Source organism: Sander vitreus, chromosome 2, assembly GCF_031162955.1.
Source record: "Sander vitreus isolate 19-12246 chromosome 2, sanVit1, whole genome shotgun sequence".
NCBI classification, from domain to species: Eukaryota; Metazoa; Chordata; class Actinopteri; order Perciformes; family Percidae; genus Sander; species Sander vitreus.
This window is the reverse complement of record NC_135856.1, coordinates 16,056,962-16,083,832: the sequence shown is the minus strand read 5'-3', so window position 1 is coordinate 16,083,832 and position 26,871 is coordinate 16,056,962. Positions and strand designations below refer to the sequence as shown.

The following is a 26,871-nucleotide window of genomic DNA, read 5'->3' as shown; positions in this document are numbered from 1 at the left end:
CCCACTTTACCTGAGAATAATTAAAAAAGATGTCTAAATACCGGCGATGTTAGGCTACTTCTCTCTATCGGGCTTCAATCACAGCTCCTCCTGTTTTGTTGTTTGTTTCTTCAAATCTCCTGCGTAAAAATAGAGGAGCGGCTGGATTTAAGAGTCGCTAGTGTCCTTATAGCAAGTCGCACTCCTCCTGCCGGTCTTTTCACAATCTCTCCCTCCCTCTCCCTCTCCCTCTCCCCCCACCCCCTCTCTCGCACACACACTCTCTCCCTCTCTCTTGGATCGGATCTTGCTTGGCACAGCTTTAGGTCAGCTCATCATGAGGGGTGACACCATGCGGAACAACGACATCCACCGGTGGTGCGTCAGAAGATTTGACGTGCGCAGAAACGCAAATTACCGCAGAAAGAGAGGTAACATAACTGGAAGGAACACAGCATTGATTCAGTGTGTGCCACACCTTCATCTGAACGACAGCTGATAGGATCGTGTAGTTAAATCATTGGGATGTGCATTAAAACACATTAAGCAAAAGTAGTATTAGACCTATTAGGGCCTACCGCAAATTCCAGTAGGCTACATTAGGCCTATCATTATTATTGCAGTTTTCACCGTTTAGGCCTAAGAAAAGCTTGAGACGGAAAACGTAGTAACCTGGTGATAAATACTAAAATTCTGAAGAATGCCATTGCTGTAAGGCAATAATAGTGCACCACTGTAGACTAGACATCTAATTAAGGTAGTCCACAATATGGCGTTACAGTATTAGAAGATAAAATAAAAAAGTGACTTATGTAAACCAGAAGTCTATTTGAAACCCATAAACACAACACGCCATAGGATCATGACATATCCACCTAAATCAAAGAGGGTCCATCGTCGAATGAAGTGATTTCTTCAACAACAACTAAATCAGAAGTGTTCATTATGTGGAAGTTTGCTTGATTTAAGTTAAAGTTCCCTTTGCATCATGTGATGCAGTTTTCAGGTACTTTTTAGATGACAGGGTCGCAGTTCGTCTCCAGCATGAGGTTTCTCTAATCCCTCTAAACCCCACACTAGTGCTGATCAGCTGGGCGTCAGGACCCAGATACAGCCTCCAGTGGGAGTCCATGCCATATGAAATTACACTAATAAAGCTTCTACTTACACGCAAACAACATAAATACAACATATTGTGCCTCTCTCGTGCAGTCCAACCTGGTGCTTCAGCTTCACGAGACCTGTTGAATGTTGGCAATAGATGTAACAGCGCCATCTTGCGCCCATAGAAAGAAACACCAGCCCAGCCTGACACTGCAGCGAGCGGTGACTTCTACTTGTCCCAGGCGGTGGAGGCATAAGACACCGTTTGTTTAACGAGCATGCAGATGATTGGCTGCTGCAATGAATGGTAGATCTAGGCCTACCATTCAGAGATAGTTTTAGTAATGAGATTTTTAATGAAACAATCCGAGGGATCTAAAGTGGGAAAACAAACACATAAGTGTATCTTAAACCACACAAATGCAAACATTAAAGAATACATGAGATAATATGCAGGATCCAATTCAAGGGATTATTATTTCATTTGAACCTTTTCTTTTTATATATATCTTATGTATTTAACTTTTAAGTGTTTTTAAGGAAATGTGGCCATAGAAATGTGGCCATTTTATCAGAATACAGCATTGAAAATCTGCTTAGAAATATAGGAAATATTGGATAAGATAGAACAACACAATGTAATTCTGCTAAATAAAACATAACATTCATCATTAATTTCACTTGTTTTCATTTTGAAAAAAAATGTATATCCGAATACATTACACATTTTCTATAGGCTCAGTCTGCCTTTTAAAATAAAAACAATTCCAGTGCTGGTTCCATGGTATCCGAATTTTGGATAGTCATCATGGAAACATGAATTGGTCATGTGACAAGGGCTGGGAAATTGGCAGAACAGACAGTACTCTGAAAAATTCCAGTACTCTGGAAATCACAATTGTCAGATTGACAGCATACTAGCCCAAAGGGGGGGGGGGGGAAATCATATTTCTGGAGGGGCGGGTTCCACCCCATGCCCCCTTCTAGCCCCACCCAGGTTATAAGCTATTTTGTTTATATCAGCTCTTGAATTAAAAAAAAACAGTTTAATCTAACCTCTGCAAGTTCAGATCGGCTGACACACTGCCTTCTTCACCAGCTGGAAAGAAGAATTAGATGTTTGACAGCTGTTGGCCTCTTGCTGTCTGTACATGGTTGAATTTGGGCAAGCAGGGAAAGTGTTAACAAAGTTTACATCTAAACAAAATTACACATAGCAACAGTTGATACAAAACACAATATGCATACAATTGAATTTTGTGAAATGAAATGACTTCCCCTATCTGGAAATCATCTAGAATTGATCCAGCCGACGCTCACATAATGCCTGCATAAGGAAATTGAGTAAGAGAGAAGTGAAATTGAAAAAACAAACAAACAAAATATCAGCTGGTTGTGAGGCTTTTCGAACACACACATTTCAACAAGATCATAATGAAAATCCTGCATGGAGAAGCTGTTGCAGACATCATGTAGAGACCTTTAGAAAACATATCTCTGAAGAGCAAAGCAGCATTTTGCCAGTGGTCAAGTAGAAATGAACTGGAGTGAAAAAAGAACAAGTGTGATCCTGTTCTTCTTCAGTCTCTCAGAGCCTTCTTCTTGATTTTCAACCACGTTGCAGTTCTAAACAATTTGATTAGATACGTCTCTTTGTTCAGGATCCTGTTCTTGTCTTCCCTAACGTCAGTTAGTAATTCACTTTTAATGTGTTTCTCCTAAATTTCATCCTTCTGTGTTTTTGTTATTTGGGGTTTCCTTTCTTTTATTCAGCCATTTTCCTGTCAACTTCGCAACAATCGCTTTTTTTAGGGAAGACCTCAGTATCTGGGATAACTTGCTGGCTGCTGGTTTGGTTTGTTATTGAAAGTTCAGCACAATATTTGACGCCTTGTGGCACAGTGATCATCATCAACAAGAAGCCACCACTGAGGGGAGAGCAGTAGGTGAGTGTCATGTTTGAAGACAAGATCAGTTTTTCCGATTAAGTTTTGGTTATTAATCCTGCACACCCTGGTCATAACTGCAACCTGATCAATTAAATATACAAATCTTTTTTTTTTTGACCTCACTCCTTCCATCATCAGAATTAATGTTTATTTATAATTATTACCTATACTTGCCCTAAAAAAATGTGTATGCTGTAAAAGCAAATGTAACAATAAAAACTGTTTTAAAGTACTAAAATCAAAGGGTTATTCATTCATATTATGGTGTAATGTAAAAAAAAAATTGTGCAGAGATACACAAGCTAAAATAATGTTAATGTGTTTACTGTCACTGTTTAGTATGGCTTGTCACCACATATCCCTCACTTCAAGAGAAGGGGAATTCACAGTTGCACTAATACATGAAATGTAAATGACAGGCAAAGCAGGAGGGGGAAGTAAGGCCAGTGCTTCCCTGACTAAGAGAGAGAGAGAGAGAGAGAGAGAGAGAGAGAGAGAGAGAGAGAGCAGGAATATGGACTTCACAAATTTTGAGGAAATAAACACTAAGGACCACTTTATTAGTATGCAGGAATTATACACAATTTGGCACACACACACACACACACACACACACACACACACACACACACACACACACACACACACACACACACACACACACACACACACACACACACACACACACAAATTACTAGAATACAATTATTGATCTTGTTTGTTAATTTACATCATTGATTTTGATGTTGATGGATCAAAATTTACTGAAAATCAAAAGCTCTTTTTGTGTTTATTATGATAGGACAGCACAATATTGCCAATACTTGCCTAGCTTAAAAAAATTAGGAACAAAGCCACAACACCCAAACAAAGACACTTAACTCAAGTGTGAAAATAGCATGAAAACAAACATGTCAAACAGATGACTTCCTTTTAGGGGCCAACATCCCTTTAAAATCCACATGAAACCTCTCACACACGCATGTAGAAAGACATACAATTACACTTCCTACACACACCAGCAGCCTCCCTCATTGTGCTCACGTGAACCTCTCTCATACACTTCCTGTTTGTGAGGCGCAGTGTGTGAAGTGCAGAAGTCTTTGAACGCAGCAGAGAGCAACCACCAGATAGCCTACCAGTGACTGATTTCACTCGTCTCGCTGCACTGCTCTGCCGTGCACAGGATTTGGGTTTGTCTGTTAAACCGTGATGTGTGTGGTGAATGAATGGCAGTGGCACTGAGCTGGAGACACTTTGCCTTGGACCCTTTAGACACATACAGAGGCTATGGCTGTTGGACAGTAAACTGCAGGTAAGACAACAGAGGCAGTAGATTTTATTTTGAAATGCACAGCAGTCACTGACAATGTCAGATTGATACACTGATTAGTTTGTCTTTTTTGACTCCATGACACTAGGCTATTGATTTGGAAGTAATAAAACTGTTAAGTGTTAACATGTTTGCATCTAGATATACATGTACACCATGTATCTGTGAATGTTATGATATGTGACAATTTTCAATTATTACAAATTTTAGCTTCATCCATCCATCCAATATGATGGTATATTGCTTGTATATTGGCATATTAGTGACTCTTGTCTTTAAAGCTGGTTTTGTCAGAGTAAATTTTTCATGTCAACTTGTTTAGACTCATGTAAATGTGTTTTATAATATCAGAGTTAATTTCTCTGCAATGTGAAAACCTTAGGTTTCTTGTTTTTGGTCAGAGGAGCTGATGGGCAGTGTCAGCCTCACAGTGATGGGAAAGCAGGGCTGTCATGTTGACAGTGCCTCTCTGTGAGCACAGCCCCCCACCTTGTAACCATTTTGGAGACTTCTGCTTTTTCAGAAGTATGATTCAGTGTATGATTCATGCATTTAGTAAATGCACATGGAAGACTTGATTCATCATTTATTTGGATGGATATGAAAATAGGGTGGAAAAATGTCAACAAGGGGTGCAAGCCTAATTGTGTTAGCTGTCCCTGAAGCATAAATTCAGATTGACACAACAGAGTCTGTCGGGGGTCTTTGAGGGCTCCACCCAATAGAAACTCTACTGAGCCAACCCTTTGAACCCAACATCCTTTTTTACTGCATGAACCGACCACCTGCCACCCATATGAATTAAAGGTGCAGTAATCTTACACTGCAATGCCTTTGTAATGAAGCTGACTTTAATTCATAACTAGTGAAGTAGACGCGACTGACGATGGCAAATTGTGACTTCCAGTGATCTTGATTGGGCAAACTACAATCCATATGATATAATGTAATTTCTTTAAATTAATCCAGTTCAAGTCTTAAGTTAAACGAGTAGCTACTTCACTGATTTAGCACTTTGCTCTTACGATGGACAGTTTAAAAAAAAAGGATGAAAATCGATGCAGAATGCGTCTTCCTTGTCAAAACCTGGTGTTTACATTACCCACAATTTTTGCTTTACGAATGAAATAAATATAACAATACATGGGAAAAATACAAATTCCCATTAAAATAATACATTTTGTATGCCCTTATAAACAATGACATGTAATGTGGGTGTAATATAATAACCAGTGATTAAGTTACAAAACATAATCTGTACAACCTCTTCTTAAAGTCTACATGCTCTGAAACCCTCGACACCGATACGTGACCATACACGTGCTACTGCCTAAACAGACTGATTGCTCACATCTTTTGTGGACGTTGTTACGAGGGGCACGCTTAATACATCCATGGGGTAACGTAATTCAGAGGGCAGATTCAACGTAGATTCAACACAGAAGCATAAATCAGGCATTAGCGAGAGCGAGAATGGCAGGTGCGTTGCGTGAGTGAAGTTGGTGTGCGAGTGGTGAAGCAAGCGAGGAGAGCGACCAGTGAGTGGTGTCGGATTTAGCGTAGCGGCTGTGAGGGAAAAGCGAGACGAAAAAGAGATAGCAAAGACGACGTAAAGCGAGTTAACAGTAAAACAATAAAAACACCAAGCTTCTTAAGACAGGGTGGCTTCATTTTGTTAATACTGTTGGTAAAGTAAAGGGTGTTATAACGTGGAGACTGCTGTGCGCTCAGGGACTAGAGTGTCACGCACACAGAGTTTCATTGTGATTGCAATTTCAGTTTAGATTGAAATTAGATTGGATCGATGGAGGTCCCCTTTAATTCTAAAGCCAGTGAAGCACAAGTCTCAAGTCTTTATAAGCAAATTGCAAGTTAATTGCAGGGCTTTTAGGTCAGAATGCTGACCATTAAACTGCTGTTAAATCAACATTTGAACATTTTATTTTCAATGCTGTGTTACGAAAAAGTGTTTATTTTTCTTAATCCTAGACCCGGTCCTTTCAATACATAAATAATTAATAGTTCAGCTGTGGGGCTATGTAGGCTTTTACCAAGTCAAGTCTTTAGGGGGTCAAGTCTGAAGTAAGTCAACTTTTGCAGCAGTCGAGTTCAAGTCAAGCGTCAAGTCCTTATAAGTCTCATGTTTCAAGTCTATGCAGTGGTGACAAAATGACAAATTGGTAAACTACGTTTTGATTTATCTCAATAGCCATGAGGCTAATGCTGTCTCAATTTCAATGGTGAACTTTTCTCTCTCTGTGGTGGTCTACTATTACCATAATTTCTCCCACACAACAAAAACGTAAGCCTTAAATGTAATGAACTCCTTGTTGCTTGCCTCTTGCTTGTCAGGAGATGACAGACTTTCCCTGCGCAACCAAAAGAAGTGATCATCTTTACTTCTTAGAAATTGTTCACTTACACAATTGGTTCAAAAACAATCATCTCTTCCTGTTGAGAAATAACAACTGCCGTAGTGATCATGTGTCAGGCTTGAAATAATAAAAAAGAACACAGATTAATGATGGATGGTTGATTGGAGAAGGCAGACATTGACAAGCTTTGTTGTTTACCCCACAAAGAGTAGCTGATGTACAGTATTTGCATTAACATATGGGGATCCTGAATACAATAAATACAATACCACAGATATCAGATATGAAGTGTGAAGTGTGTCACCACCTGTAGTAGTTATTTTCTGTTTATTTCACATCTAGCAGAGGTTAATTACACTTTCCCAGTGCAACACCGTGTGTTATTCACAAAATTGCTTCCTGTTTGTCTCTTTTACGACGGTGGTATCAGTAAAATCTTCATTTTCACCTTTATGACACACACTTTGAGGTTGTGTGTGTGTGTGTGTGTGTGTGTGTGTGTGTGTGTGTGTGTGTGTGTGTGTGTGTGTGTATGTGTGTATGTGTGAACATATGCATCTCTGCACATGCACAACACACCTGTTGTTGCTAAAATCATTCAGGGATGTAAGCCTTAATACACGCAAAGTGTGTTTACCCATATCACATTTAAACAAATGTAACAGGACATCATTCTACTGGAAATCATGGATATCTGCATCCTTATCATTTGTTGAATGATACATTGTTGTTTATTGTGAAATAGAGAAGACAAGGTTTATGTAACAGAGTCACCATTGGCTCGTTGTTGTTTGGAGTGAAGTGTCATAACCTGATATTATAGCACCTGATATTTGCATTAATGGTTTCATCATATGTTTATCAGGATTTATTGCAGTGCAAGTGAAGACCAAAGGTAACTAGTGGCTTTCTGTGCTGTAAGTGACAGAACAACAGCTATGTTTTGGTGCAGTACTGAGATGTACAAGAGCAGATTGTTACTTTATTATGTAAAGCCAATAATTACTATTTGTATAATTACTTGAGTCACTTATATGGAATTGCTCATACTATAGGTCTACTTGAGTACATTTAATGTGATAAAGGATTAGAAGTACCGCAAGATATTTCAGCAAAATGCAGTTATGCTGGACCCCTTATGAGGAAAGAATAATTTCCAAATGACATAGAAAAAAGTTATAAACCTGCCTGGCTTAAAAAAAAAGGGTTAAAAATCAAGCTTCAAAATGTATCTTTGACCTTGGTAACAGGAGTTGACAAAACAATCTCACCTCATGGCCAACATGAACAAGAAGTAAGAAGAACATTTCAACAATTGCAGTTCCATGACAACAGGGCAAACTCCAGCTTGGTGTATGAGACTTGGTGAGTACTTGTCACCGGTAGCGGTTGTTTGAGCTAAAGGGAAGCATTTTGTTACAGGAGAGCTTTGGAGTTGGACCGCTGTTGTTTCCTAAAGCCATAAGAGGCCATTTCACATCCAGTAGGTCAGTTGAGAGAAAGGAGGATAACAGCTCTGCGGGCCAGCAGAGGAAGACTGGATGTGAATATCAGACTCTATCAATCCGGAGGGGGGGGGTTAGTTAAAATGACAGGAACGCATAATGTACACACACACACACACACACACACACACACACACACACACACACACACACACACACACACACACACACACACACACACAAGCTCTCCTCCCTGGTCTGTGGGATTATGTCTGAGAGTCTGATCACACCACAACAATAGGGAGGCACCTGCTTCCTCAGCTTAGCAGGGAAGTTATCTTCCTGTTAGGAAGCAGTTGGTAATGGGATCAGTGGGAGAAATGGGAAGCAGCCTGCAACGAGATGGAGGGAGAGAGAAAAAGAGGACGAGTACGAGAAAGAGAAAGAGAGACACAGGTGGAGGTGCAGAGCTGGCACTGCTCGTTTATCTGGGACATGTTGATACTTGTAATGCTAGACAAGAGAGGGAGGCTGACAAATAGGAGAAAACATAAAGAGATAGCAAAGGAGAGGTGCTCTATCTCAGAAGGAATTGGTTAATTCAGTGTAAATCTAGTTGCTCTTTCACAGCACAGCACTGCTTGTTATTGTCTGACTGTTGCAAGTTGCAACCCATTAAAAAGTGGAAGTGACCTTATTGACACTTAGGGATGTGCTGCTTACATCCTCTTATGAAACACCACAGGCTCATGCATTTAGCAACATGACTAGCAACTCTACGTAAACAACTATGATGACAATCTTAGGTTTGAAATTCTCTGTTAAAATCCCAATCAATGTACACTGTAGCATCGCTCACAGTAACATAATGACATGTTCCTTAGGTGTGATGTTTTATCACAGGAAATTGACTATTACATATTGTGTAGTTATTGAATTTCAGTAGTTTTGCCTGTATTTTGATGCTTGTTATACAGTAGTATGTTTGCGTTAAGAAAGGACCTGTCAGCCACTCCGGCCTTAATGAATGTAATTGTTCTATAAAAATGATCAATAGCCGACTTAACTGTAAATGATTGTTAATTCCCTAAAGACTCAGTATATAAAATCCCATTTGTGTCTAACTTTTCTTTGAAAATAAAATACCCCTGTACCATTTTGTGCAATAAGGCTACTACTGTAAAATTAATACTAAACAGGAACTTGATAAACCGTGATAAACCTCCTAACAACACTTTCACTGTATCATGCCACCTCGTATAAGGTATTCACCTCTTTTATTACCTTTACATGTCTCCATTGAACCCCATCCTGGATGCAGGAGTCATCACGGCTCTGACTTATTAGTTCCTTCCACTCCAACTGGGCTCTCATCCAGCTCTGTCAATCCTGACAATGACCGGAGCCCTTTGCACAAGCGTTCAACACGCTCAGCTCTATACCCCTGCTCAGTGCAACTTGGGACACCTCTTAGACACAATACCTCCCTGGGGAGGAGAGGCTGCTGAGAAAAAGGGCTACATGGATGTGTTTACCTCTGGAGCTGTTGGTATTGTTGTTGAATGGTAACTGTAGGAAAAGCAGTGAAATGGTGGAGGATAATTGAGCTTCATTCCTCTGCCCTTCTGAACTTGGGTTTACATGAGCTTCCTGCCCTACCCCTCCACCTGTGGTATTGATGAGGTCGGTGGGTCGGATGTTTGTACAGCGTATGTGTGTGTTGGCACTGTATATGTGTGTATAAGCATGACTATGTGAATATTTGGACAATGTTTTGTGTAACATGTAACGTTTCAATAGCTGTGTTTGTTTGTTGTTTGTGTTCGAATGCCTTTAAATGAATAGTTTGACATTCTGTGAAGTACACTTTCTTGATGAGCGTTAGATGGGACGATCGATACCACTCGGATATATATGAGAGGTGTCAATCCTCTTTTCTGACCCATGGAAAGAGGCGAATAAGCATATTTTTCCAAAATGTCAAACCATTGCTTTTAAGTGTACAGTATGTGTGTATACATGTATGTGTATGTGTCAGGTAGTTATTAGGTGAGTGGGAGTGCAAGAGCAAATGAGTCATTCATTAACACGATTTGTTTGACAGTTTTCATTTATTTCTAGCTTTCATGTGAAATGGGGAATTTGTCACACTGGGGAAAGTTTGAGAAGATGTAATCAGGCAAAAACAGTTTTTGATGTCATTGCTTATTTCTGTCTGTGCGCTGACTTTACTCTGTAAGGACTCAGTTAACACACAGAATGCTTATTTTTCATCACTGAAACAAGCTCATGAATTATGTGTGCACATTTAGCTCTGATTAATATCATCAAAATTATTTCGTTTTTGAGAAATTATGATTATATAACCTATATAGAAACTATTTATATATCACAAACACAAAGCGCTAAGCTGCTCAAATTCAAAAACAGCAAATCTTTAAAAAGCTTCTTTAGGGAAGTATAGTTGTTCTGCTTCTTAAATTTGGAGGTTTCACAGTACTCACATATATACTGTGATATTATTTAACTGTTGTTTCCATGGTAAAACTCTAATATGAGGTAAGCTTTAAAAATATATCAAGCACGACCATAATGCATTACCAACAACTATGTGGTCTTCTGACCATTAATTAAATGTTACAGTGTCTTTAATTCCAGTATTTTTCTAAAACACAAACAAATCTAAGACACTGTCACATTGATAATTATTTTCTAGCTCAAAACTAAATTTCACGGATATGTCTGATTATTATGTGCATTCATAGCCAAAATGTATGGTGTATTTAAAAAATAATAATAATAATAAATAATAAATAAAATATATATAATATAATATATATAATATAAAAAAAATATATATATATATATATATATATATATCCCATTTACTCAGATGTTTCTTAATTGACAGATATAAAAGACAAGTTTGTTTATATCATCTTTCAACCAATGAAAAGAAACCGATTTAACCAAATCGCCTCATCTGCCTACACCTAAACATTAACACTATTTGTATCATAAACAAAAACATTCATCGCTTACTTCTACAAACCTCAAAGAGATTGACAAGACAGGGTTTCCCTTTCCCAGCAACATACTGTACATGCAAATTGAGTTGACCACCACAGTGGTTAATTTGTGTTTCATCGTATCTGGTGCACCATTTTTCAGGGGAATTCTAAAGCCTTGCAATGTCGTAGTTACCAGTGAAGAAGTGGTCACTGTACAATTCTGAGCATATGTTTTACTGAAAGATTTTCCTTGGTTTGGTGCAGTCTGGGTTGACTTTTGGTTTTGCTTGGTTGGGGTCGCAGCTTTCAAACTATGTCATTAAGCACCTGCCACCATCAGTGTTGTTTATCTACCCTAAAAGAAAATCTGTCACTCGACTTCTTTTAAGTAACTAAGGGGATGTCCCTCGTATATTGCTATGCATATTGTTTCTGATGAGATGTGTTCATTACAGAACTGAAACAAGTTTCCACCCCTGGTTTGTCCTTAGGTGTTGTATGAGAAACAGCCAAATACACTGATAAACTGAACGTTATAAAAGTGATGTTCAGCACACCCTCATGAGTCAGACATGATGTACTTACAATCCTGTGGTCATACTGGAATTTTACATTTGTCTGTTTTCACAACATCTCTTTGATCTGCAGCATTGTTTCACAAATCTTCATAACATGGGACTGATTTTAAATCTGAAATTACTGGGGGCTTTTTCTCTTTTACCCTTTTATAAAAGTCATAAGGTGATCATTGTGGGCTTGTTTTGGTTTGCTTAAATGTTGCTGTTAGTAATAGTTAGCATTATGTTTTTTACACTAATTACTCAACATCTGTGCGACAAGAGTTTCAATAAGACTCCTGTTTGTAAAACTGTGTATGGCCTGCGTCAACATCTGGAAGGACATAGTCTCGACCTATCTGCACAGTGCTGTGGTCTGGCTCTACCACACATACATTCCAGGACAGGAGGAAAAAACGCTTTGGGTTGTTTGCATTTCTTTAAACCAGTCACAATCGTCTTGGGCGGCGCTAAGCTACGGACACAGCGAGGGTGGCTCTTAAAAATAGTCTCGGGAAGCAACTTGTTTTGGTGGAACATTTGCACCCAAAAGTTTCCAAAAGTAAATGCCACATAGAATATTAAGTGAAGTTAACTGTTCACACAATACAGTAATGTGAGCTATTTAAATAAGCTGGATACACGGTTGAAAGGAATTTGCTCTTACCAGTGTATTGCCGTGTTATTTTGTCCATAGCAAATCCACACCAATTGGTCCCAAAACATCCCAGTCGTCCCCATATTTTCTTCAAAACTTGCCATTTTCAGCGTGTAGCTAGTTCGGAGTTTGTTGTTGTTTTGCAAAGGGAACGGAGTTTGAGAATGGCAACACAGAGAGCAGAAAGTGAGGAACATCTGGTAGCACCGGATGTTAGGGCAATTATCCTGGAAATGTACTGTTGTTGATCCAGACTAGGAAAGACATAGCTGACATGGAGCGAGAGCTAAATGTTGTTTGTTTTTGTATGATTTAAAATTTTAAATATACTTCAGAACATGATAGGTAATGTTGCTCTTCTCAACATTTTTCAAAGTCTCTTTTTCATCAGAATCATATGTGTCACATTTTAGAAAATATGGCAACCAAAGGAGCAATACAGGCAAACCCCCGTGTCTGTTTTTCCTTCCCCTTAGAAATGTCTCTTTATGGTTTGTGTATCTTCTACAAATTTTCATACTTACCGCGTGATCTGCCTTCATGCAAAACAGATGTGATAACACACACTGTTTATGAAAAGAGAGAGGCACGTTTGTGTGCATGTGTGTGTGTATGTGAACATCTCGCACGCATACAATCAAATTTGAAGATAAAATTCCAAAGAATACATGAATAGTAATGTATCACATTTTGATTCTTATTATCAGCTCTGTTTCCCATCCCTCTACAGAACCTGAGTGGTAAAGATGCAGCACACCTCATGCACAGAGGACAGGATCCAGCATGCTCTGGACAGGTGTCTGGACGGGCTGAGACAAAGTCCCACAGCAGCACACCACTGGAACGGTAAGACTATGATGACGATCACAGCTGAGATTTGGTTAAAGATTTGGCATAAAGCAGTGAAGCTTGTAACAACAACTAATTACGTTTCTGCGCTGCTTCAGTGAAGATGATTGAATTTCTGTGGGAATTATTATGTAACTTTTCAGTTAAAACCTCACATCTTAGAAATGAGAACTTAATACAGAAGCAGGCTTGTTTTTATTACATTTCTGACTTTGTGTCATGTGGTGATATGATATGATAAATGGGGGGGAGTTGCAAAGAAACATTCATAGCCACAAGTATGTAGGCCAACTTGCTTTATGTCAGCACATCTGCTATATAATCAATAAAAATACAATCAGCTAATGACCACATCAAACCTCCACACAAGCTAAGAAACATTTTTTCTGATCTTTGAATTAAAGTGAGTGATGTTTTTGATAGTGTGCCGCCTCGCGAATCATGCCTGAATCATACATCAATAATAGCCTAATGTTATGCATGATGTATGATGATAAAGAACCAGAAAAGTAGAAATGCACGGCAAAAACATATTGTCAATATTTTAGAGACCCTCCCAAAATGACACAAATCCTGTTTTCAAGGGAGCTCATGCATTATTAAGAGGGGCCAAGCTCCCCCTGGCTCCCCTGTAATTTGCACCCTGGTTGGTGGTTCAATCTTGGCTCCTACTGTGCACATGAGCCTCAGTCAAATAAGGGTAAAATCATATATATGTTTTTATTTATTTCTTTTGGCTGACGTGCTAATCTAGAGCCACTTACAACAATTGAGCAGTTTTGCCTAAGCTCTCGTAGCTTATGCGTGGGGTCACACCTGTAACCTTGTTTCTAGGAAGGTACACGCAAACACATTTTCTCAGAAGTATCAACGCCAGTACACACATTTCAATGTGATACAGCATGTGCTGTTTACAGTGCTGACTTGAACAGAAGGCATGTTGTTTGTTCTCACTTTCTCAACACAAGAGCTGCGTGTGACAGAAACTGAGTATATGGGTGTCTGAGCTTGTTGTTGGTGACACTGTTGCTGTCAGATCATCAGGGGTTACTGGGTGCTGAAGGAAGTTGTATGAATAGACAGCTGGGAGGAAGTGGTGGCACAGACCGCAGTGTGAGTAAGGCATCATGGGGCAGGAGTATATGTGGCACAGTGTATGAAAACAGGATAGAAGATTAAATCGACATCGGCCTCCCACACGTCAACCATTGCCAAATATAGTCACGCACACTTACACAAAGTTTTATACCCTCAGACTGCGAAGATGTGATTTTGACATTTAAAACACGCTATAAGCTGGAGTTTGTTTCTTATGTTTCATTTCCTCACTTTATTTCACGACTCCATCTTCTGTTTAGAAGATTTCCAGGGATCACATGCACAGTATGTTGTCTATGTGAGTGTTATTACATTCATATGAACTATACTGAGATATTAAAATTTACATCTCAACAGGATCATTTAAAATTTGTGCTGGCATCTTAACAAAATAAACCTGTGTAGCTCTCCAGTTAATAATCATGATGCAAAAACACCTCTGACCTCCAGGGATGTAACTCCTAGGTGCAGAGAACTGTAGGGAAATAAAGCAACTGACCAGTTTCTTGGATAACATTTCTGTGTAACCTGGACAACTCCTGATGTGTTGCTTCCTCTGAACCTGAGCTTCTTAGAGATGCAGTTGGAGTCGTTGAGAGAGGGATCAAATGGAAAGTAAGGTGCTTGTGAGGAGTCAGCATTCACTTTCAGTTGTTGTTGTAAGTGTGGTAGACCTTAGATTGGTGTAGATACCGTATGCACAGCTCTCTCCTGTTGTTTTATCTCGTTTCCATTTCACACTGTAATAGAAAACTTGCAATCAGAGCTCAACACTTCTCCATCCCCAAATATGTCTAAATTAAAGTATCCAGTGGGATTTTGTGGGAACAAAAAAAAACACACACTTTATATAACGGGGCCAAAAATGATCTGTGAGTCTTGCTATCCCCAATTTTTGTAGATTATACTTTAATTCCTCTTCATTTTTTTTTCATTTTTTATGTTTAGTACCAAAATACGTCTTTTGAGAAGATAACTCCGTTTTCTTGCAACAGGAAATCTGTCCTGCAAAAACATCCTAACTGAAACACTGAACAAAAGGTGATAAAACACACCCCTGAAGTGTACCAGCACTGACAGTTATGGACTTTAACGTTTTGCTGTGAGTAGTTGCAAACCACCCTTTGGTTCATGGCTGGCCCAGACCCAAAAGCAAGATTGACACCCAATTCCTAAACAAGGCGTTGTATGATGAAATTAGATGCACTTCCATTCTTATAGGCTAAGATTTGTTGGATTTCACATCTGGAATGAATGGCCTCATATCAGCTGAAGTTTCAGGTTGCAGGTTGGCCTACAGTATGTCCTCTATTCAAACTACAGTATACCTGGCATCAACAGACTTTAGCTTAGAGAGCCTTGCATCGCAGGTAGGATTCTAAGTGGTAAATCTTTATTTTTTTATTATTATTATATTTTGGGCATTTTAGTACAGATATAGCTGCAGACTCCCTCTGCACTTGTCAGCAACTGAGTGCAACAAAAACTGACCCAGCATCACTAGTTGGTGTCTGTTGGCTCTGTTTGACAAACAGGCAGTGTTTTATTGTTCTGCCTGTGCCATTGTTTATTGAATATCCTGACTAATGGACTTTGTCTCCCACAATTGCGGTGGTGAGGTAAAACATGTGACCTCTGTATCTCTTTCTATGTTTAACATGTATCTGTCTGTGCATGTTGAATTTGTGCACTAACATGAATCCACATGTGTTGATGTCTTTCAGTGCTGATGTGCTCAGCGGGTCAGTCAATGAACCGCTGGAGCCTGGAGGAGCTGGTGAAAAGGGACCCTGAGAACTTCCTCATCCTCTTACAACAGATCATCAGGAAGACCAAAGAGGTGAGAGGTCAAAGGTCAAAGAGAACATATTGCCCACTGTACATGTTGTTTAGTAATGTGTCACTGTTGACAGAACTATTATTACTAAATGTATACCCAAATAACTGCTCTCTTCTGTCTCTTCTCTCTCAATGTGTGTGAGTTCAGGTTCAGGATCAGTGTCAGTATGAGCTGGTGGCTCCCCTCGCTATCATGTTCTCCTCCACATTGCTTCAGGTACTAATCCTCATCCAGGTGTTATCAAAACCTTTAACTTTCCTTCACCTCTTAGTGTGCGTTTCGCATGTTTAAGAGCACTCTCAGAAGGTTAGTTAGTTCCTCAATTCAAACCACTATGATGTTGTTGGAGGTGATACTGTGACCAAAGCTTCTAAACACCAGAGATGTTCACAAGTCATTTGTTGCAAGTCCAAGTCAAGTCTCAAGTGTTTGAGCTCGAGTCCAAGTCAAGTCTCAAGTCTTTGAGGGTCAAGTTTAAGTCAAGTCTCAAGTCTTTTGCCACAAGTCCAAGTCAAGTCTCAAGTCTCTGGCCATCTGATCTGTCCCTAACACTGTATTGTTAAATCTTATGAATTCAAAACATGTCCTGTAGTCAGCAGGGGACATGCAGCTCGTCGTACGTTTCCCCGTATATGCGCCAATAAAAGAAAATAGTAATACATGAATACATTTTGATTTAAAAAGCAATAATTGCATGAAAACAGGTTGTTGACGAGTCTCGAAGCTCGAGTCCGAGTCAAGTCTGAAGTCTTTTGGGTTGAGTCGCAAGTCAAGTCTGAAGTCTTTTGGGTCGAGTCCAAGTCAAGTCTGAAGTCAGCTGTTTGTGCGACTTAAGTGCGACTCGAGTCCGAGTCTCAGACTCGAGTCCCCAGCTCTGCTAAACACTGAAGCACAACACTTACTGGCTTGACAAGAACTGTTTCTTTCATAAACATTGCTTCTATTTTGCAGTCAGGCTGATTTAACAAGTGGCCCAGTAATCACGTCATTGGAAATCTGATCCACTGATGTATTACTGGTTAGACAGAAGCCAGTAGAAGCCAGAAGCTGTCACAGCCAACTAGGTTTGAATGCTTCAATAGGTTGACATAATTCTTTACATGTATTTATACTTTACATTACATTACATTGTTTTTTTCAGTAGGAAGTGAGAACCCCAGAGTTCAGTTAGAGCTGTGTAGCAACTGATATTGTTACAGCTTTGTGGTTTTGTAATGACGTGACAAATGTCCCTTTGGTTGTTTGTCATAAAGCCTGTAATAAAATAAAAGAGTGGCTAATGAAATACCATCACATTATTACACTAAACTTGGTTAACTACCTTATAATGTATGTGACATATTTTTAGTTATGTAATAATAAAATTGAGCAGTCATGTGATAATGAATAAGAACAAGAAACATATCATATAAGCTGATATTGTTGTTGCATTGCCATTTAAACCTCTTATAAAGTCATAAAGGCCAGTTATTGTACTAAATGGGTGTAATACATCAAAACAACAGGTTGTATTACATGTCTGATCTATTTATACAGAACATTTGGCATGTTATTACATTATCGGTTGCTGTGAGGAAAACCTCCTCTCTTCAATAGACCGAAGAGGTCCACACAAATGCAGCAATGACTAGCCCATTAAGTTATTCTCAGAGATGCTACTTTTCTCTGTCATTTTAAATTGAATGTTTGGCATGTGTTATTATTGCTGACACTCAAAATAATACAAAAAAATAGCATAAAGAACATTTTATAGATTGATCAATGAGCATAGTTGCAGCTGTAGTCCACACTACTGTTCTGTCAATAGTGTTTTGAACTTTCACCATACATACTGTACCTGTACAGTACATCAAATACATGCAAAATATTGGATGTATATAAGAAATAACCCATTTATGCAAAAAAATGACCCATGAAGCCTCAAACAGGTCTTGTTGCTCCTTAACAGAACCCCACTAAAATACATGATTTGTGCTTTGGTTGCAGACACCATACTGTCCTCCAGACCCAGAGCTGCTGGAGGAAGCCATTAAGGTGTTTCGCTGCTTCCTCACCTGGCCTGAGCCTTACTGCAGTGTGTGTAGAAGCCTTCTCTCAACTCTACAGCTGGAGATCAAAGCCCCAGGTAAATATAGATGGGTTCATTTTGGGCCACTCAGCATGTGTGTGTTTCTATTTCTCTACTAGTCTGCAGTGAGTGTCTGAAACACGTACTTACTGCTGTCCTTCAACCCTGGTCATCGCCCTCCCCCTAGTGACATTTCAAAGAAATGCATTAAGGATGACAATAAATCAAGAGGATGCTGCTTGCCATAAACAACAGTATTAAGAGCAGCAATGCAGGAAGATGATAAGGCTTCAGCCAGGTTGAACTGGGCACTTCTTCATAAATCGTTTGAAAGCGGATGAAGCTAGTGCATTTACAGTGCAAAAAAGCAGAAGCCAAATGTGAACACCTACACTGAAATTCACAAGGAAGTGCTAGAAACACAGCAACAGACTGAATGAAAACATTTGAATGAACTGAATGTTAATATCCCTCTGATATAAACAGCACGCACACGCACACTGATAGAACAGAACAGATAGATTAGAAAAAGAATAAAATTATTATTATTATTTTTCCTCACAGGGATTTCCTTTCAGAGACTGGTAAGAGAAGAACAGTTCCTTAACACCCCCAGCCAGTGCTCCAAGACCATGTAAGTTCACTCAATAAAACAGTCTCTACAGACTGTAATAGAACTATACAATACACTGTATGTACTCTATGTTTACACAATTTAGGATTTATAGTAGAATAAAAAGTGCTGGTGATATACTGACATTTATATGTTTATGTATGTATGTATGTATAATGAGTGCACACATACAACTTGTTTGTACAGCCTTGTCTTTGTTAGCGGTGCGTTCATGACAATTTATTTTCAGTCCAGTTCAGACTGTGCTTTATCTTTGCACCTTCTGCTTTCTTGTTAAAAATGGCTGTTTATTTTCATACATGCCAGTGGTTCACAGTAACTTTATCTGATCTCACACCATACTTTTAAAATAAAGAAACAGCACTCAGTGTCCATAAGTTAACTAAATAAACTAGCACTTAGGTGGTTAGCACTTACTGGTTTCCTGACCTGGAAAGTCCCTTTTCATCCCCTTCCCCACCCACCAACCCACCCACTGGACCCCACCACCACACAGCACCACCATAGCATCCTGTTTGCATCTTCTGCCATGTGAGTTTGCGTACATGTTTGCACATTAACAGTGACACCATCTGTGTGCTGCTTATAGGACCGTGCTACTGATGAATCCTTGTGAGGTGCCCACTGAGTTTCTCTTAGTGGCTGAGCAGCTCAGTCGCATTCAGCACTCGCAGAAAGAGACCTACATCACCCTGATCAAACACGCCTTCCAGTCCACACTAGGAACCAAGTACCCTCTACATAGCATCCATAGAGCCCTTCAGGTATGTGCTCAGGGCTCTGTACTATGGACGACAATCCATCAATAGTTCGCAAACAAAATTAAATAATATTTTGAGTATACATTTTGTGATTAAAATGTCCTTTGTGGTATGGGGTTATAGGGGTTACATTACTGAATCAATTGTTATTTATATAAAGATGAGTGGCCTATTCGTTAAAACATTATCCTTTAAACCCTGTTTATGTGCATTTAAATACCAGTTGTTGAAATTATTTCAAGAAAATAGCAATTGCATTATACTAACATGTAAGCAAACCAAGGAAATGTGTAGCACTAAATCTACTGTGCGTAACATACATACTTTTGAAGAAGCCAATACAAACCATTAGAGAGTGTGTGACTTTTTAAAGAATTAGACAGGATAACTATTCATGAATGTGTCCCTTTACTATACCATATCACAAATGTTCTTTTCAGGCAAAAAGTGTGAATGAATTGGGGGAGATCTTTTCAGCGGTAAGTGATGTTTTAGAGATGGCCGCTGCCATGAGTGACCCTCTGAAGGGCCGCAGTCATGTAATCCAGGGACTTGAGCAACTCAGGGAGAGCATGAGTATCCCAGCATCCAATGGAAGGAAGTCTGATGGTAAGAGGGCAGGTTTCATGAACTGGGGGATATATACACAGTGTATCACATCATAATCTTTTAGTTTCCAGTGGATATTGCTCTGATAGTTGTTTTTTTCTCTTTTTTTCTGATGTCCCTTTCAGGAATGCTACAAACTCTTCCCTTGCCTACAGCCAAATGTTACATGTTTCACTGGGAAAAAGATAACTTTGGTAAAGTATTCTGCATGATACTTTATTGATTCATACACAGGAATTATCTTTCTGTTTTAAGCTGATGGAGATTTCAGTTTTTCCTTCTTTCAGCACCAGGAAATCCATTCCTAATGATTTATTTATTTTTTGATTGCTGAATGTGATTGATATTTGTCTATTTTGATCCTTGCAGATGTTCTGAACACTCTTTTGGAACACGAGCCTGATGACCAGGTCACTAATGGGCAGCCTGAGGAGGAAGAGGAGGTAGACATTGATGATGATGAGCAGGAGATTGATGGAGAAGAAGAGGAGGAGGAAGATGACAAAGAAGAGGAGGAACATGGATTGCCTTCAATGTCTATCATACCTAATGGCTTCAGCGACAACCATCGTGCCTCCACCTTCTCGACCATCTCCTCCCTGTCCACCGCCTCCAAAGACTCCATGTTCTCCACCTTGTCTGTCACTTCAGAGTCCTATGCTCCGTCCCTCTTCTCTGTCACTTCTGGTGGTGATAGTGACTACTTTGAAGATTCGGATGACTACATCTGTTCCTCTCCTGTTGCTGAAAAATGTTCACCAAAGTCTATAAACAAAGCTTCGGCTCGGCTCAGCCAGCATTTGTACCGCCTCTTCATTAAACCCAAGAGTCCTCGGTCGCTATACCGGGCCAAAAGCTTAGGAAACACAGAATCAAAAGACCTTTTCGTGGTGCGAGAGAAGCGCTCCAACTCTCTACCACAGCAAGTCAAGTTACGCTATACTGAGCCCTTCCTCCAGCCACAAAGTCAAACTCTCAGACACGTCTGCTTCCGAAGGAGGCCCATTCTCAGCAGTGATGAGGACAGTACGAACACTACGCTGAGAGTGGTGGTGTTTGGTGCTGATCAGGTAGCAGGGAAGGTGGCCCGAGCCTACAATAGCCTGAGGAGGAAGGAGAGTGCATGTCCACGTCTCAGCAGGGCCTTCAAGCTTCAGTTCTTCTTTGTGCCTGTGAAGAGGGACTCAACAGCAGGGCCCGGGAGTCTGAAGTCTCCTAATCCTGTGGTTCAATCTGGAACTCCAAAAGGAGCGGCCCTGTCTAATGTGAGTAGAAGAGTACTCCAACCAAATTTCATACATTGAAGACAAGGTTTTCTTTATAACATCATATGTACTAAGCTGTCAAAGAGATGAGTTGTACGGTACAGAGTAAAGAAAGACAGATATGAGAATTCCACTGTTGTTATTGTTGCTTTTGCTGAAGCAGGATCTTCACCTCATGGGCACAGGGGACAGCACTAACGACATTGCCCATCTCCTTGGTATGTTGGACCCTTGGTATGAAAGAAACACTCTTAGCCTGCTTAACTTGCCTGCCAACGTCGTCTGTCAGGTACAATTGGAATTTAACTTTTACACTGCCTAACTAAAACTAACCCTCACGTTTATCCAACTAAGAACATGTCTGATCTTTTGTGTAGTCTATTAATCAACCCAAATGTATACCAGAGAATTGTTATCATGCATATAGATAAAGCCTGGAGCATAAACACCTTTCAAAAATGTCAAATGTTTTTGTTTAGCCTATACTTACATAAATGATCCTGCTGTATAATTGTATTAAGTATTACATTGTTTTGTATCGCTCTGCAGCAAACCTCAAAGACGGAGTCAGAGTCATATGATAGTTCATATGAGCACCGTCTGCCCATCCTGGCCGACTTGGTCCTTTACTACTGTCGCTATGCTGCACGGCCAGCTCTGATCCAACTCTATCAGGCTGAGGTCAGACACACTTTGACACACAAAAAAAAACCACACACAGCAACAATACATTATATGCATCCCTGTCAGGGACCTTTTTTTTTAAAACGCATACTGTAAGCCCTGTTGTCCAGACCTTGGCATCCTTGTGTACAGAAATAGCACCCTGATGCCCTCTGGGTCTTAGAATTAACAAATGTAACACTGTTTCAAACTCAGTGATTGATTATGGATCTTTGGTTTTGCAGTTGACGTTAGCTTGTGGAGAGAGGAGGACTGAGGTGTTCGTCCACTCCCTGGAGTTAGGTCACACCGCAGGAACACGAGCCATAAAGGCCATGGGTGAGTGTGACACACAACACACACACATATATCTTAGCAACCGTGCTGCCTTAAGTAAAAGCCTCCACATTTTCCATGCAATGAATTGCATCATCAGTTTTTATGAAACTAGACTACATTTACGATAGCGGAACATTTGTTATTTCTATACCAGGATTCAGTCTACTTCCACTTTTTTTTATTTCACTTGTCGCCACCACTTGCACTTCTGATTTTTTATTTCCCTTTGAGAATTCAGGGAACGCTCTTTATGCCTCATGTCTGGTAGTTACTGTGAAATTACTTTATTCCATAATTCACAATATTCTTCACACAAAATGATCTCGTTTTTGTCATTGCAAACCTAATATCTTCTACATTAAATGTAGAATCCAGTGTTTATGTTGCTTCACTAAATCTGAATGTTTGTAGTCATATTTAACAGCATTGTAGAATTCATTTTGCACTATTTTAAATGGTATAACGGAAACACTGGTCTAATGGATCACTGATGTGTGTGTGTCTTTTTCTCTCTTCATATAGGTGCTGCCAGTAAGCGTTTTGGTATTGATGGTGACCGAGAAGCAGTGCCTCTAATGTTGGAGGTAGTGTACAACAAGGTAAGATGGTGATTGTTTTATCTGAATTCATGTATTAAAGCTGCATTTTACAAGAAAAGTAGAAAAACATCCCATTACTCTTTTGTAGACAGTGCAGGTTCTCCTTATTTAGCCTTCTTTAACTGGTTTCAGTTATGGTCACTTCTCCAACCACAGGAAATGACACATCAAAATTTAGTGACAAAATACAAAGTATGCTAAACAGCCATGAGCACGCACACTGTCCTGACCAAGCCTCTGTGGGGACCTGTGGTATGAAGCATTAGAAAGTGGTAAACGTGATGTTATCCATTATCTGTTCCTTATATTTCATTAGATACATCTCTTCAGTTCAAAATTTTGTTCAAAATTCCTGTTCTAGTCAGGCAGTAGTTATTATCTTTAAGGTGTTTTTCAAGAGTGTTTTTTCCAAAACAGCAATCATCTTTTCCTCCTGTATAGGTCCTGTGCATGTGTGTGTGTATTTTCAGGCCTGTGTGTAATGTGTGTAATAACTGTACGAAGCACAGTGAAAAATGTGAATTTCCCCATTGCGGGATTAATAACAGCATGTTTTCTTCTTCTTCTTCTTCTTCTTCTTCTTCTTCTTCTTCTTCTTCTTCTTCTTCTTCTTCTTCTTCTTCTTCTTTCTCCTCCCATTCAGGTGGTGATTAGTGGGAGAAGCCAGTGGAAAAGAGAAACCAAAGTCTGTACGTCAGTAAACTTAACCAAAGCATGCAAGAATCCTGAGGAACTAGGTACACTACTAACATGTTAGCTACATGTAGATTCAACATAACATAATAATTAGGCTACTGTTTAGGTTGAAAGGGAACCTTTATATTTCAACAAAGATTGTTTTCATTAATCTCATAGGCACTGTATCTTCTGTTGCTCCTGCTAATGTTAACTGTAAATTCCTTGATATTTTCCTTTTGATAGCTTTGTTAAGTAATAATGAAGCAATTACTGCCAGATGTTTAAGTGTACTCATAATGTAACTTAAACAATCTCTGTCAGACTCAAAGATGGAGTGCCTGCAGCTCACAATGACTGAGGTCTTGAAGAGACAGAACTGTAAAAGCAAGAAGGGCTACAACCAGGTGAGCTATGATAGATCAACCTGTCGTTGGTTTGTGGTTAGAAAAGCGCTGCAGCAGCACACTTTCACAAACAACTCTGCACCACATTCTCTATTTAAAGATAGAGATCTCAATGCATTCTTGATAGCATCTCAAACTCATCGTACGTTTGCTGACAACAAAGTTTTTCAATCTGACAGCTTGATGGAACAAAAAGCCAACAACACAGGCAAGACTCGCGTCTGTTCTGCTTTTGTGTGTGTTTTGTCAGTAATATTATTTGCTCAACATTATAGCTTAATCTCTTAACCTCGTTTACATGTGGAGCTTTGATTTGCAATAGTCGTAACACAGCTCAGCAGAATGTAGACCTATTTAATTGATTGATTTTTAACTCAAGGTTCTCTTTACAACTCATTGACAATAACAAATGCTTCAAAAACAAAAGTAACACAACTCAGACAAGCTGCAATGGCAATAAATAGCAATAATATGCGTGCAAATATATCGACACAGTTTAAAAAGATCTAGCATTTTGTTGTATTCCTCTCCAAAATGTTTTTCATTTGGTACAATGCATTTAGTTCTTAGCTCTGTTCTTTCCTTTTGTAGCAGCTGAGCGTGACAGAGGTGAAGGTGGACAAGGTGCAGGTCAGCGGTGCTGGTAACACAACCTTTGCTGTATGTCTGGACCAGGATGAGAAAAAAATATTGCAGAGTGTCACCAGGTGTGGACACACACACACACACACACACACACACACACACACTCTCTCTCTCTCTCTCTCTCTCTCTCTCTCTCTCTCTCTCTCTCTCTCTCAGGGAAAATATGGATAGAAACAATTACACACATATTTACAAGTGTTGTTATTTATCTAACCCACGTGTCTCCCTCTCTCCCATATAGATGTGACATATCAGTGTGCTATAAACCTGACAGCTCCACTGACTGGAGGCTAAGAAAATCCCCAACCTCAGCCCAAATCCAGCCTCTTAACCCCACCTTCTGCTCCCTCCTCTGCCTGCCCATTGTCACTTTCAGTGGGGCTCTTCCCTGAGACTGCTGACCAGTGGTTTGGATGGTTTGAAAAGAACATATTCTGTGCACTTATTTATGCTCTGAATAACAGACACTAATTGCAGAAGGAAAGTGCACATGGCATACAATTTTGATGGTGGCCTCAATCGGCAGTGGGATGCATCTGTTGGAAACAGGAGGACTTGCAGAGAAGGGGTAATCAGGAAACAGCAGACCATCTGTGATCGTACAAATACATACCAAAGAACCTGAGAAACAAAGGACTAAAGATATAATAGTTCTAACGATGCAGAGTCCAGCTTTCTCTGTAACAAAAAAAATCATTCACTGTTGTTAAGGAAACTGTTCAAGTTTCATTCAACAGGTTTCAGTTCCTTTTTCAGGCTGACAGAGAAGTAACCATACCCACAGTAACATTAGAATGTAATTTGGTCAAATCTACGTACAGGCTCTCAGGTGCAATAGCACCCAAACATGGCAACACCAATATGTTGAAAAACGCCTGGGTCCTACCAAGGAATGTTAATGTAGACATCATCTTGGAGTCAAAGTTTTGAGAACTTTTGTCTTGATCAACCGACTTGGACATGGAGGACCACGGGGATATTTTACACCTGATGACCAGACTGTAATATGTAATGCCTCCATTGGGGATGCTTCTGGGACTATATCTAAGAATGGACACTATGGACTTACATAATATGTAAATATTATTATTGTAAAATATTGCATTGCATGCTATGACTATAATGTTACACCATCATGTTTTATGTCTGTGATATCCTTATGTCTCCTAAGGAGTTACAATCAAGTCACTGTTTTAACTGCAGTAATAAATATGACCAGCAGGGGGATCTGTTGACATTCCAACTGACTTCAGTTGAAGTACAGTACTTTGTAATATCTGTAGTGGAATTTATGATATAATAATATATATAGACCATATTTTAGCTCTTGCAAAGTGCTAACCTTTATTTCATCAAGGGCACAGATGTAAAATATAAATTTGATATGTGGTGCTAAAAAAACCTTTATAAAAAGTAACATTCATTGTACTTTGCATACTGTAAACTATGACATTTATATATATATATATATATATATATATATATATATATATATATAATTGTTTTGTTGCTGTATAGGGACAATACCCTGACCATCTGACCGACTGAAATAGTACTGCACATACATATCTTATATGGAATTGAAGCACTTGAACATTAGATTAATAAATTAGGTACTTTTATGTTCAGATATATGCCTACATGCCTTTTCTAATGGAAATATTGCAAATACCTATTTAAAATTGTAAGTGTAACATCAATGCAATGGAAACATCTAAAATTAAATCTTCATTAAAATGTATGTCTTCAACAGTAGATTCATTTTCATCTTGATATTTGCCTTCATTTGAAGCCTCTATATATTACCAACTTGCTATTGTGTATCTATGCAGTACATTTAGACATACATACATACAGCTTACATTTCAGGTAAAGATTTTATATACAATATACTTGATCAACTTATAAAATATGATGCATTGCTACTTTAAAACCAGATCTATCTATCTATCTATCTATCTATCTATCTATCTATCTATCTATCTATCTATCTATCTATCTATCTATC

At 39.2% G+C, this 26,871-nt stretch overlaps 1 protein-coding gene across 2 annotated transcripts; it reads left to right on the top strand.

Annotated features, from left to right (window-relative positions):
* The first annotated feature begins 4,114 nt into the window (after positions 1–4,114).
* On the top strand, positions 4,115–26,618 carry pik3r5 (phosphoinositide-3-kinase, regulatory subunit 5). Of its 2 annotated transcripts, none has more exons than XM_078280169.1 (18): positions 4,115–4,347; positions 13,142–13,257; positions 16,083–16,198; positions 16,346–16,414; positions 18,185–18,323; positions 18,831–18,900; positions 19,490–19,664; positions 20,102–20,270; positions 20,396–20,464; positions 20,640–21,535; positions 21,699–21,824; positions 22,085–22,216; positions 22,444–22,537; positions 23,060–23,136; positions 23,780–23,873; positions 24,136–24,218; positions 24,813–24,925; positions 25,105–26,618. In XM_078280169.1, exons 2-18 carry the CDS (start codon positions 13,158–13,160, stop codon positions 25,253–25,255), a joined length of 2,673 nt encoding a protein of 890 aa, XP_078136295.1. In that variant the 5' UTR covers positions 4,115–4,347; positions 13,142–13,157; the 3' UTR covers positions 25,256–26,618. The 2 variants fall into 2 exon arrangements, with proteins under 2 accessions (XP_078136295.1, XP_078136286.1); XM_078280160.1 differs by having other exon boundaries at positions 4,116–4,347; positions 24,810–24,925.
* The last annotated feature ends 253 nt before the right edge of the window (positions 26,619–26,871 follow it).